Source organism: Homarus americanus, unplaced genomic scaffold (assembly GCF_018991925.1).
Source record: "Homarus americanus isolate GMGI-L3 unplaced genomic scaffold, GMGI_Hamer_2.0 scaffold4060, whole genome shotgun sequence".
Lineage (NCBI taxonomy): Eukaryota > Metazoa > Arthropoda > Malacostraca > Decapoda > Nephropidae > Homarus > Homarus americanus.
This window is the reverse complement of record NW_024746161.1, coordinates 11,452,970-11,466,982: the sequence shown is the minus strand read 5'-3', so window position 1 is coordinate 11,466,982 and position 14,013 is coordinate 11,452,970. Positions and strand designations below refer to the sequence as shown.

General features: G+C 35.5%; 1 protein-coding gene across 1 annotated transcript in view; it reads left to right on the top strand.

The window, feature by feature from the left end:
• LOC121879139 (lysophospholipase D GDPD1-like) overlaps positions 1-9,613 on the top strand; it is a 42,024-nt gene extending 32,411 nt beyond the window's left edge. Inside the window, exons 5-7 of the mRNA XM_042385741.1 lie at positions 3,299-3,432; positions 4,981-5,095; positions 6,110-9,613. Coding sequence (XP_042241675.1) covers positions 3,299-3,432; positions 4,981-5,095; positions 6,110-6,256 — 396 coding nt within the window. The 3' untranslated portion in view covers positions 6,257-9,613. The remainder of the gene's footprint in view (positions 1-3,298; positions 3,433-4,980; positions 5,096-6,109) is intronic.
• Positions 9,614-14,013: the final 4,400 nt, after the last annotated feature.

The following is a 14,013-nucleotide window of genomic DNA, read 5'->3' as shown; positions in this document are numbered from 1 at the left end:
TCCAAGGTCACCACTCCTCCCAACTCGCTCCCTCCGCTCCCTCCTCCACCTCCTCTGCCTCCTCCACCCCCTCTGCCTCCTCCACCTCCTCACTGTCACTACTGCCGACAACGAACACAAATGTTTTGCGAATAACTGCACCTCCACTTCCTATGTACAGGACTGAACTGTACTGTGCTGTGCATTCTTACAAACAATAAACATGGCAAGAAAAGCTATTAAAAAAAAGAGATAAAAATTTCACTTTACTGTACAGTACCTATCCTCAGCGACAGGACGGGGGTCATCGGGCTCATTGTCACTCAATTCCATAACGGGTGGTGAAGTGGGGGTGACGGTGGATTCAGCTGCTTCCTCACTGCCACCAGTGATTGATGGTGTTAAATCTCTCCTTCGGTGATCAAAGAACATGGTGATGGGGAGTTGTCGTCTCTTTCTTTCATTTCTTCCATGATGTTTTTGTATGGAGCGAAAACGTCATCCATCCCTCGCATGAATTTCAGGGCACGCACCATGGAGGGGTCCATACTATAGGCCAGGTTTTTCAGTGCCTCAATATTCCTGGTCATCTCCCCCAACTTCTCCAACGTTATTTCTTGGTGCTCTTCCTCATCCTCTTTCCCTTTCACTTCCTCTTCCTTGACTGAGTCTACTAACTCCTGTAGATCCTCCTCGGTCAGCTCAGTGTCATGCTCTTCAATTAGCACCCTAATCTCGTCCTCTGCCATGTCCTGGAAGCCTTCAGCAGCCACTTTCCTTGACAGTGCCAGGGTCTTTCTGAATATTTTCATTAAAATCCATCAAAATCATTTTCCTTGTCATCGTCTTAAGCACCAAACAGCTCCTCCTAGTCTTCTCCTTGAACAGGGCTAGAGGGTACGTGTTTTTCGAATCGTTTTCAATTAAAAAAATGTTACAGCACATGTATATTTTACCTAAACTGTGCCTGAATGAATATATTCTCAGAAATAAATAGTAGTTTTGCTGAAACGTGATGTATTTCAATGTAAAATAGGATAAAATACATGACGAAAACAAAAGACTTTACCTAACCTTCCAATGTTCAAGAGATGTTTAGTAATAAATAATACCTCAGACTAAAGTTAGGATAATATAATTGACATTTCTGGATTCCTTGCAGATCAGGGAATATTTTGAATGTAAACTTCATATATTTTGCACAAAAGATAAAATACTTGCTTTGTGTAAACCAAATTATTACATTAGATCTAAAATTTGTATATCTAATGCAAAATCCATGATGTTTGTATTCAAAATGATCATCATATTGTAAGAATTCCAGCAATGTAAATTATATTCTGGTCGAGTAATTTGTATGAATTTTATGAGCTAAAACAAATATCTTCAGTTAATAAAAAAAAAAAAATATTCTTCACGACACTATCTGTCAATCAAAGTACCCCAACTCGCCTCTCCCCTCTTGCAACCGCGCCAAATGGTTGGTCGGTCAGTCCCAACCCTCCCCCCCACCCCCCACCTTCCCTCCCTACCAGAGAAATGTTGGGTGATGAAACTAGATTTTAACTTTTAGTAATAAATAATACCTCAGACTAAAGTTAGGATAATATAATTGACATTTCTGGATTCCTTGCAGGTCAGGGAATATTTTGAATGTAAACTTCATATATTTTGCACAAAAGATAAAATACTTGCTTTGTGTAAACCAAATTATTACATTAGATCTAAAATTTGTATATCTAATGCAAAATCCATGATGTTTATATTCAAAATGATCATCATATTGTAAGATTTCCAGCAATGTAAATTATATTCTGGCCGGGTAATTTGTATGAATTTTATGAGCTAAATAAAAAATAAAATAAAAATTATACCCCACCGCGCGTATATGAGTAGATGCACCGCGGAAAGTGAAAGTCCGGTACTGGCAAGGTACCGCATATATGAGAAATCGCGGAAAGTGGAACCGTGTAAAGCGGGGTAATACTGTACAGTATTTAGAACTTGTAAGGGCAAATTCTTTTCAGACAAGATGTCAGATATGCTAGAGAAAGACTACTGGCTCCATTTACCTTCGGAGTATAGAATTTCAAATGCCGTTTTTATAGATTTCCTCAATATTGTACAGTTTTAATAAATAGTGTTATCCTCTCATTTCTTTAATTATGATATTAATAAAAAGAAAAGAAAATAAGAAAATTTTTAGTTAACTTGACCTAATCTAACCTTTGAGAGTCAAGCTTTAATATACAGTAGTACCCCGCTTTATGCGGTCAATTGAACCCACAGGGTACCGCGTTAAGTGAAAACCGCGTTAAGTGAACAACAGAACATATGGGATTAATTCCAATAGAGACTGGCCCGACCCCCAAACTCTACTTTTTCGATATTAATAAAAAGAAAAGAAAATAAGAAAATTTTTAGTTAACTTGACCTAATCTAACCTTTGAGAGTCAAGCTTTAATATACAGTAGTACCCCGCTTTATGCGGTCAATTGAACCCACAGGGTACCGCGTTAAGTGAAAACCGCGTTAAGTGAACAACAGAACATATGGGATTAATTCCAATAGAGACTGGCCCGACCCCCAAACTCTACTTTTTCCGACACAATACCTATATTCTAGTAAAAATAACATCTTAATTTTATGATGGTACATGCACACAATTAATACTTAAGAGAAAGAGAGAAATACAGTCGCCAAGTTAATGTCCATTCAAACAATGGACTCAACTCCCTCCCCCTCTTCTCACACTACACTGCTGGCTCTTCCCTCTCTGAGAAATTTTTGGGGGAAAACCACTAGATTTTAATAAATAATACCTCAAACTAAAGTTAGGATAATATAATTGACATTGCTGGATTCCTTGTAAGACCAGGAATATTTTGAATATAAATGTCATATATTTTGCACAAAAGATAACATATTTACTCAGAGTAAACATTATATCTAAAATTTGTATGTCTAATGCAAAATCTATGATGTTTATATTCAAAATGATCATCATATTGTAAGAATTCCAGCAATGTAAATTATATTCTGGCCGGGTAATTTATATTAATTTTATGAGCTAAATAAAAAAAAAAATATTATACTTCACCGTGTACAGTATATGAGTAGATGAACCGCGTTAAGTGAAAGTTCGGTTCTGGCGAGGCACCGCGTATATGAGAAATCGCGTTAAGTGAAACCGCGTAAAGCGGGGTAATACTGTACTGTTATTTATTTTGTGGATTTTATATGATGATTACTGATCACATCTTTGTTTCACAATACCAGAAGTTGGGAAACATTAATTTCTACATAAATTTTTTGCCAGAACCCCAATGTGTGTCTGCTCTTCAGTGCTCGACGGGTTTGCCTCATGTTGTTGCAGCTGTACACAGGAATCCTGCCATTTATGCCTCTCAAAGAAACCCACTTGGAAATATTTATGCCAGTGCATATGGTAAAGTAAGTATCTACAGAAACTTAAGTATGAATAACTGACAAAAGTAATAATGTACAGTGGTCCCTCGGTTAACGAACACAATTCGTTCCAGAAGGTTGCTCGTTAACCAAAAACTTCGTTAACCGAAACCATTGTTTCAATGGGTTTTTGGGTAATTGGTTCCAGCTCACCGAAAATTACATACAAACTAAAAACAAATGCAGTAAAGTACACTTACTTTGAGGTGTGCATGTAGAAGGCTCCTGGTTGATGATGATGATGATGGGAATTAGAATGGGGGTGGAGGAGAAGGGAGAAAGGAAGGCATTGTGGTGGAAGAGAAGTCACCCCATGCTGCCATTTCACCCATAAAATTTTAGTTCACTTGGTGTAATTCAAGATTATTTTCTTTAAATAAACACTGCACTGTGCTATATATTATCAATATGTAAAACATATTTCAAAATGACCAATAATTTGACTGGAAACACAGAAAAAAAGCGTTTATGTTGAAGAGTCTCAAACAAGATGTTCCTTCCTCTGAACTGGTAAACAAACTGACGCCAAGCTCTGTGTGTTGAGTGGCTGTTTGACGTGCAAAAAATTAGCATCCTGTACTTCAATTATGTTCAATAATTGTTAAAATGACTAAAAAATTTAGTATAAACTTTTAAAATTATTGAATAGTACAACCTTCTTGATATTTACTAAAATGGTAAGGAATTTAAGCCCTGAAACCGATTACTGTATTGGTGGACTATCACTACAGCTGGTGGGCAGCCAAATGCAGGTGAAAACATGTTGGGAAAAATTTGTAAGGAATTCGTTAACCGAGGGTTTGCTCGTTAACCGAAGTGAAGAATCTTATGAAAAGTAATTCGTTAACCGAGGCGCTCGTTAACCGAGGGATTACTGTATACTAATTCCATAATGTACAATCAAAAACACTAATCTAGGGACAGGTTAAGCTTGAAAAGCCGGGGATTCGAATAAGTCTCAAACCCGCCTTCCTTCCCCCCAATAAAATGCAAGTTATGTAACTTTACACTATGGAAAGTAAGATCCACTCAAAGGCTTAAAATTACAAGGTTACAATTAACTTAATTCATTTAACTTTCCTACTACCTCTGCACACAGTTTATTGTGCAGTAACATGACGAATTGTATGACTATTTAATGTAGTGTGTTTGGCAATTAAAATAAACATTTGAATAAAACTTGCATAGACAATGGATATTTTGAAGTCTTCATTATAAATTTGAATGTTGATACATAACCATAACAGCTCAGTAATGTAGCATATATACCTAATACAGATTCATGTATGATTATTGTAAAAATGGCTTATAAGACAAATTATTCACACTCCCACCCCCCCCTCCAACTGCCCTCCTCTTTTCCTCCCCCCATCCCCTTGCTCCCTCATCCCTCCTTCCCACCCCTCCACCTTGCCTTGTCAGCTTCCTCTGCTTGTTTCATACTCTCATATATAAAATGTATTTCATGCTTCAATCCTTTATTTTTTACTTCTTATAGATTACAAAGATTATTTGACTGTTTCCCCCATACAGGATTTATGCCACTCAGTTTGAATGTAAGTGGTGGCACACACTAGTAGCCAAGATTGCCAACACGTTGCTCATCAGGCGCGCTCTATTTGAACACCTTGCCAAGCGAGGGGTCCAGGTAATGTAATATAATTGTTTTCAATTATTTTGTAAGGTTTTCAAATCTCAATCTGTTTACTAACTTGGTAATTAGTTTGAGTGATTTTATTAAATGGATAGAGTTGTACTACCTTATATGACCAAAAATATATAGTACAGTATAGTCTGCATTTACGCTGCTTTTGTTTACGCGTTTGGTCATTTACGCGGCACCTTGCCAGAATGAAATTTTTAATTACGCGGTAAATTTCATCATTTATGCGGGTGAAGTATAATTTGTTTATTTACTGAAGATATTTGTTTTAGCTCATAAAATTCATACAAATTACCCGGCCAGAATATAATTTACATTGCTGGAATTCTTATAAGATTGTGATTATTTTAAATATAAACATCATAAAATTTGCAGTAGACATACAAATTTTAGATCTAATTTAAGAATTTTGATTAGAAAGAGCAAAAATTTTATCTTTTGTGCAAAATATATGATATTTATATTCAAATTATTTCTTGTCTTGCAAGGAATCCAGCAATGTCAATTATATTATCCTAACTTTAGTCTGAGGAATTATATATTACTAAAAATGTAAGCCTACTGTTTTCACCCAAACATTTCTCAGAGAGGGAGGAGCCAGCAGCGTGGGAAAAGGGGGGGGGGAGTTGAGTCCATTATTTGAATGGACATTAACCAGCGACTGTATTTCTCTTAAATATTAATTGTGTGTGCATACCATCATAAAATTAAGATGTTATTTTTACTACAACGTAGGTATTGTGTCGGAAAAAGTGGAGTTTGGGGGTTGGCCCAGTCTCTATTTCAATTAATCCCATATGTTCTGTTATTTCATTTACGCTTTTCTCGTTTTATGCGGGCCTCCACGGGTTCAGTTGACCACGTAAATGCAGACTCCACTGTCTTGTACTGTAGTTGTAGAATTCCTATGTTGAATAGATCCTAGTTTCCTCAACATATAATTTCACTAACAGATGCCTTAAATATTCATTCTAGTATATTAAATTGAACTCTTTTCAGACATATCTATGGGTAATGAATACAGAAGAAGATTTTCGCAGTGCCTTCGAGACTGGAGCCACTGGTATCATGACAGACTATCCTACTAAACTGAAAGCATTCCTGGAACAAAATCCACAGTTTTGTCATGACCACAAACTGAGCTAAGTGTTGTTCTAGCCGAGTTGTCTCATAAACAGCTGGCCACTAAAGAGTTTACGTCTTAATAAAAGTGATTGTTCCTCCCCATCCAGTAAGTTACAATGAGATTATGACAAATTTATGCTTTATGGTTCATATCATTTATTTTTTTAGACCATCTCTAGTATAAAATTTGAAATTATAAAAGATACAAGATAATAAGTCTGTTGATAGTTCCACACTGCTGAAGTGGGTACATAGTCAGTATTTTTACATTTCAAAAGATTATTATGTGGTCCTTTGGATTAGTTAATACAGCTTAAGAATATCTTGATTAGCTAATTGGATAATAAAATTAGTTCCCAAGATACTGAGTGTAGATGGCTTTACCATCCACACTATAATGTAACACTCACAGGCACCCACTCTGAGCAGTGAAACAGCTTTCAGTCTTGTACCGAGATTATTATTATTGTAAGGTTTTCCTCAAATTTAGATTACTAAGTGAATGCTAGCACTGCTACAAACTTTAAAACTAAACTGCTCAAACACTCTAATGCTCATTAAGCAGTTTTAAGAAGATAAAATTGGGCTTCAGTGTAACAAATACAGGTCTTATTGGCCCCATTAAATGAGTGACTGTAGAAATTTTATGCTTGGAAATTATAAATGTTAACATCAGTTTGAGGTAAGACAGACATATCTTACTTTGTTGTATACAGTATTGACTCATTTTTATATTCGTATTTATAAAACTAATATGACTCATGTTGTTCACGAATTACATGACTTCCTGCAGGCAATTTTTACTATGCTCATGCATTACTAAAGTCAGTATCTGACGAATAGTTTGACATAAACTTCTAACACATTGTCATTCTTAATATTCACAAAAATACAAGGAACAAGTACCGGGTATGTACAAATATGGAATTTTCACAATTCATGGATAATGAAATTTGGCTGTAAAATAATGATTCTTTTATTAGAATTTGCTACTGTATATTAATTATTCTGTACAGTATATGAAGAAGTATTGTATTTGTCAAAGTGTAATTTAAAAGACTTAAAATTTATATTTCATTTTAATGGGTCATACGATATTTGTGAAAATTCTGTACAGTATTATACTGTTATCGGAAGGTGCACACTGTAACCTCAGGCAGTTCTCAACACGTTTTAAAAAATTTATCGTTTTTGAGACTTTTTTCCATAATGTATTTCTTGCTTCAATATTAATTTATTGTATTCTGTCTATTACAATTATTATACTGTATATATTATACAGTACTGTATTACTGAATAAGGAAAATACAGAGGACTCGGCATCGTGGCACGAGATGGCACGCCTTATACTCAACTTAAGTCTTCTCAAGGACACATAAACCCTTGCATTGGTACAAAATTATCTCAAAGAAGCAGCCGAGGTAACTTCGAGAAACCAGGGAATACTCTATATTATTAATAGTCCTCCGCTTTATTACATATTTCTCCAAATACCATCCGTTAGGGAGCCAACTTTGCTCACAACTACTGTAACTAGAACTATACAGAGGAAACCATCTTCTGCAGTGTGTCTGGTTGTACACAAAATGAGATGTGAAGGACAATCTTCAGTGGACTTTTTGGTGCATGCCAACTTTTAATACAGTACAGTAAATCAAAAACTGCACCCAAAGACAACATGTTACAGATATTCCCATTGTTTGGGTGTCTGCCAAGTTTAAATGAAGGTCAGCCAAATTTATAAGAGATAATTTACCCATGATGAACCATTACTGACTTTTTACCCAGTGAGAATGTGCAATGGTGCTCTGAGGATGCATTCCAGATTTGGTTTTAGGATGTCTAAAAATTTAACAATTAGGTTACCGGTGGTGAGCCATCAGTAAAGGTAAGAGAGAAACCTTCTGGATATTTGGGAAAATCTATTATTAACCTCAAAACTTTCAGAGTACGTAGTTTACTACTCATTGTGTAGGATGAGCTGTTGCACAAAATACGTATTTATTGTACAAATATTTCTCATACATATATACATATATATATATGTTTATTATACAGCACCTGTAATGCTTAGTTACACTAAAAAATGCAGTACTCTTTCCAAGTCAAGTTATTTTACTAGTGACTTCGAGATCATTTTAGAATATTAGGAACATTATAGTTAAGACTCGGGTTTAGTCTTATTTTAGCCCCTTCACTACAGTGATGCCACTTGTAATATTTTATTTGCCAAACATCAGATGATTTTATTCAGCTGAGAGATGACCCTGTAAGCAAAAGGTTAGTAGACTTTCTCCACTAACCCCTACACTACAGGGACACCACTTTTAATATTTTATTTGGCTAATGCCAGACGATTTTATTCAGCTTAGAGATGACCCCATATACAAGGTGTTAACAGGTAAACCAAGACATAAAGAATACCATATTATTCCACCTCATTGACACATCATTTGAATTTCTTGAGGCCATAAAAGGACTCATATTCATAGTTCCATTATTCTTGCTGCTGCGCTCAGTCCAATGTCTGGTCTCCCAATGTATTCATATAAGGTCACATGCTAAGATTACTTTTTGTTTACCTTTATTTTTCTTAGTTAATGCGTCAGTTTTACAGAATTTAGGGTGAAGTGAGTGGTGTTCAGTTAGGTGATATAAATATTTTTTCCTACCTTCAGTATGCAAGTATTAATGTTTTGACAGTACCTGAGTAGATTTCTGATAGTGATCAATATGTAGGATTGACAAATTCTCTATAGCCACAGATTATATAGAGACTTTTTCATATAACTCAGCCTTTCAAAGCAGACTGAAAGCATCTTAAAAATATAGCACCTTGGCACTACCTTCCTCCTGAAATGAAGTACAGTAAACATTTCAGTTTGGTATAGTCATAACTAATTCAGTAATATATCGATTTGGATGGGATGAGATCAATAGCACCTAATTTACTATTAGCTGGAAAATACTTTGTGCCTGTTAGCAGGATTGTATCAAGTGTTTCCCTTTCTTTTGAGAAAAAGTTTGGGGAATCTTTGAGTTACTATACTATAGAAATTACAAAGGATTATCAGTTGAGTTGATAGGTACCGGTAGTTGCAACTTTTAATATACTAGTAGGCCATAGCTTATTCTTCCTCCTGCAAGTATCACAACTTGTTTGACATGGTTGTAAAGCAGGATTATGCTAACAACTCCCTCACTCCAGTTTGCAAACCTCCGAAGGAAGAGACATGTCTGACTCTTCATCTAAATAGAGTACAGTAGGCCCAGATAATTTGCGGATTTTTATTTCATGGTCCTCTATTATTCGCTGATGACACCCTGGATGTACCCAAGAATGTCTGTGGGTAGTTTTAAAGTTGCCGGTATTTTATCGGCCGGGACAGGGAGCCATTCGTTCTAGAGACTGTAATTTCCTTTACAGTGAGTTCTGCTATAACGCGTGTTTTGATAACGCGAATTTGCTCTAATGCGATTTATGAATTAGGAACGATATTTGTATAACGCGAACGCTTGTTTGCTATAACGCGATTTTTGCTTACTATTTCTCCAATTTTGTGGTATTAACTGTGAATATGGTAAAGAAGAATATCAACAAGAAGCGTTCTGGTGATAGAATTCCCGGTGATGATCGTAAAAGAAAGGATATAACACTTGAAGAGAAGCTCGATTTTATCAACCTCAAAATCACCCTTCTCCCCCATCAAGTTAAATATTTTTTCAAGTGTTACATTTACTGTATGATTTCATTATTAGATATGAATGTAACATTTATTTAGACTGTGCTATCCTTTGTGTTAGGCTAACTACTAAATTTTTTCGATTTCGAGTAATCTGCACCTAACCCTATTTTCTCCATAAGCCCTGTTATTTCTATTACGCGATTTTCTATAACACGATATTTTACAAGAACACAATTATCGCGTTATAGCAGAACTACCTGTACCTGTATTGTATATATGTGTATCTGTGTGCAGACACACACACACAAAACACATTCAAATAAATAATGATGGAAAAATCCTCTCACAAATAATCAGAAACAAATGTCGTATTAAAAATGTTGAGTTTACCCTCAAGTCCACTCCGTGCTTTATTAATAATAAAGCACGGAGTAGAGTGTAGGGTAGACTCAACATTTTTAATACATTTGTTTCTGATTATTTGTGAGAGGATTTTCCCATTATTATTTATTTGTATGTGTTTTGTGTTTGTGTGTCTACACAGTATATATATATATATATATATATATATATATATATATATATATATATATATATATATATATAATTGTCCTACGGGCAAACACATAAAGGGAATGTACATTACTTTGTGGATTTGGCAATTCACGGCCATTTTGAGAACCTAACCCCTGCGAATTTGAAGGGCAAGCTGTACAGGCAACTGTAATTTACCGTATACACTTTCAATAAAATGATCTCATATTTACTGTAGTTTGACCCCCGATTTTGGGGTAAAAACTCCTGAGTTTTTCATATATCTCTTGTACAGAGTGATTTTTTTTTATTAAAAAATTCAAAGTAATTTCCTTACACTAACAATACTAAAACACTAGAAACAAAATGCAGTACAGGTAGTTGTATAAATGATATAAGATGATTGAAAATGAATGTGGAAATTCAATATCTTATGCACCAGAGTGAGCAATCATTGTCATGGGAGACATTTCACTTCTAACTGTACATGTAGTGATGCAAATAGCCTCATTGGCTGGTAAAAGGGTAAAAATACCGGTACTTAACCCTTTGACCCCGCGTTCCAGAGCGTCCGACTAGCGCGCCCCGGGTAACATTCCAGAACGTCCGCCTATTTTCCCCCCTTTTTTTTTATTTTTATTTTTTTTATTTAATTTATTTTTTAATTAAATTTGTAAATGTTGATTTTTTCTTGATTTAACCCCGCATGGGGGGTACTGCCAGCAGCACCCTAACCTGGGACTTAAGAGTTAAATATAAATCTAAACATTATTGGGTAACCTGACTTTTTAATCAGCAACACATACAGTACAGTATGTGTATATGGTCACCACTGAGCTTATGTAATGTTCTATAGCAATATTCCTCTCCTGCATGTTTCAATTAAAGAAATATTGTCACAATCTATAAATTATTAATTTTTTTTTTAAACAAACCCACCGAATATTACAATATTGTCTATAGGTACATTATTTGGTAACCCAAGTGTTATGTTCATCCTAGGTGTGTACTATACCTCAGGCTATGTATGGTATACAGTACAGTACATACCTGTACAGTACTAATATTCCCTCCAGCATATTTTTATTAAAAAAATATAACGGTAACAGCTATTGTATAAATTACTACTTTCATTATACACCCACCAGATACCTGTACACACTGTATAGCCAAATAGATTTTTTTAGATTACATGCAGTGTTTAGTGTGCTGATTACCTTGTTTTTCCTAGACATGTACGGTACATGTACAGAATTGCCACAGATAATATATATCCGAAAACCTTGGGGGTGGTTGCATTTTTTTTTCATATTTTTTCAGTTTTCGGTTGCTTAGGACCTACTTTCAATACAATGGCCTAAACCTAGGCTATCCTATACAGGCCTAGATCCTGACCATTTATCTGACCAATGCTATTTTTCTACTTACACCACCGCTTCCCAGCTCTTGCATTTAGATATTTTTACAGTAAACATGATTTTGCTTAAACATTCTATAGTAGTTAAGGTTTTGGTAATATTATTTTTGATCTACTGTCATAGGTACTTAGATAAATATAAGTAAATTTTGGTAATAGTACTCTGTCATCCACTAGCACCACTGCTTCTTGCCACATACAGTACAGTTGTTGGTGTTTTTGTTCTGTTTACATAATTTAGGAAATTTTTACAGTAAATATAATTTTTGGGGGTACATTTTACAAATTCAGCTAAAAACTTAGCAGTGATTAGTGTACACATAAATTTGTGTGTGACAGGATGACATGTGAAGACAGCAGCAGTTTAATTTTAACTTTCTTTCTACCTCCTCTTTTTAATATTTAGTACATAGTTATATATAGGTTACTGAATTGACAAGGATAAGCTGTATCACAGGTGTTAAACCTAACTAAATATAAACTTATCTGTATGCAAGGGTGGCAGTATGTACAGTATGGAATTTGTTTCTGTAATTCGCACTGGAGAGAAAGTATTGTACCATAATTCCGTAATGTACTAGTATGGTAAAATATTGTACCGTAATTTTTTAGCTAAAAAAATAAATATATACAGCCACTCCTCGACTTACGACGGGATTAGGGACCCATATCCAGGTCGTAAGTCGAATTGGTCGTAAGTCGAAAATGCGAAGATAATGCATAGAAAATCTAAAATGAGTGGCTCTTTTTCTTCTCAGCACCACAAAACTCTCACTTTTAAGCATGCCAGCCATTTTAAAGGGAATTGCAAACGAAAATTTTGTCAGTACACAGTGCAATCACTAACGTCGGAACTCGAAAATACATAATTTAAAAAAATTTTGGTATGACTGGGGCGGTGGTATGTCCGGGTGGTCGTAAGTCGAGTAGGTCGTAAGTCGAGGAGTAGCTATACTGTATACAGGTATCACCTTATTTACTTTGGGATTAGGTTCCTGAAAAAGTCATCGCAGCTCGAAATATCATAAATCGGGATCATTAAAACAAGGGGTTCAATGGGATACATTCCCTGCCAGCCTGACACCCACATTCCTACACTAATAATATACAGCTGCTCCCCGACTTACGACGGGGTTAGGTACCCAAATCCAGGTCGTAAGTCGAAATGGTCGTAAGTCGAAAATGCAAAAAATAATATAGAAAATCTAAAATGAAATACAGTACTGTACAGTAAAAGTAGTCAATAATGAAGAATGAATACAGTGTTACTGTGCACTTAGCTTTAATGTAGTCAGCTGAATGCACACGGGTCCCCCGTAATTTTTTAATTAAACATGGAGAATACATTAACTGGATGAAGCAGAGGAGGAGATGGCTGGGTGGGTCATCAATGTTGCTTTCATCAGACAGGTTAACATACAGGGGTAACTTGCTTGTTGAAGGTATTGGATCATCTTTAGGGAGTGAAGAGGCAGCACTGGTGGGGCATGAGGAGACAGCAATGGGGAACTTCTTTAAATACATGTCCAATTTAGACTGCACAGTTTGCCTTTTCTTTTCATTATAAATCTCCCTGTAGCAAGCAAGTGCATCTTGGATCATTCTGTCAACTTTTGCAAAACGCTCAAAATTTGGATCCATTCCATCAAACATTTGCATCCCCTTATTAAGTGTAGCAAATGTCATTTGTTTCACTGAAAAATTTTTTGGGGGTGCAGGTTCTTCTTCTACATTTTGACTCTTCTTCCTCTGCAATTTTCTGTGCATCCAGGTCAATAAGATCCTCGTTACTTATCTCCTCTGCTACATTTTCAACCAACTGCTCAACATATTCATTATCAGTTTCTAACTCCAGCTGTTTACCCAACTCCACTATCTTGTTACTAATCGCAGAAATTACTTCATCTTCATTAAATCCTCTGAAACTGTTCACATATCTTTTCAGAACTTTCTTTCATATTCCATTTATGCACTGACCTGTAACCTCATCCCATGCTACAGCTGTGTTCTTTATACATTTCAAAATGTTGTAGTCCTTCAGTAGCGGGAACAGCCTGAGCGAAGGTCGTACGTAAATAATTCGCTTTAAAAGCAGCAATAGAGGTAGTGTTAGGTGGAATGTAGACTACCTTAACATCAGG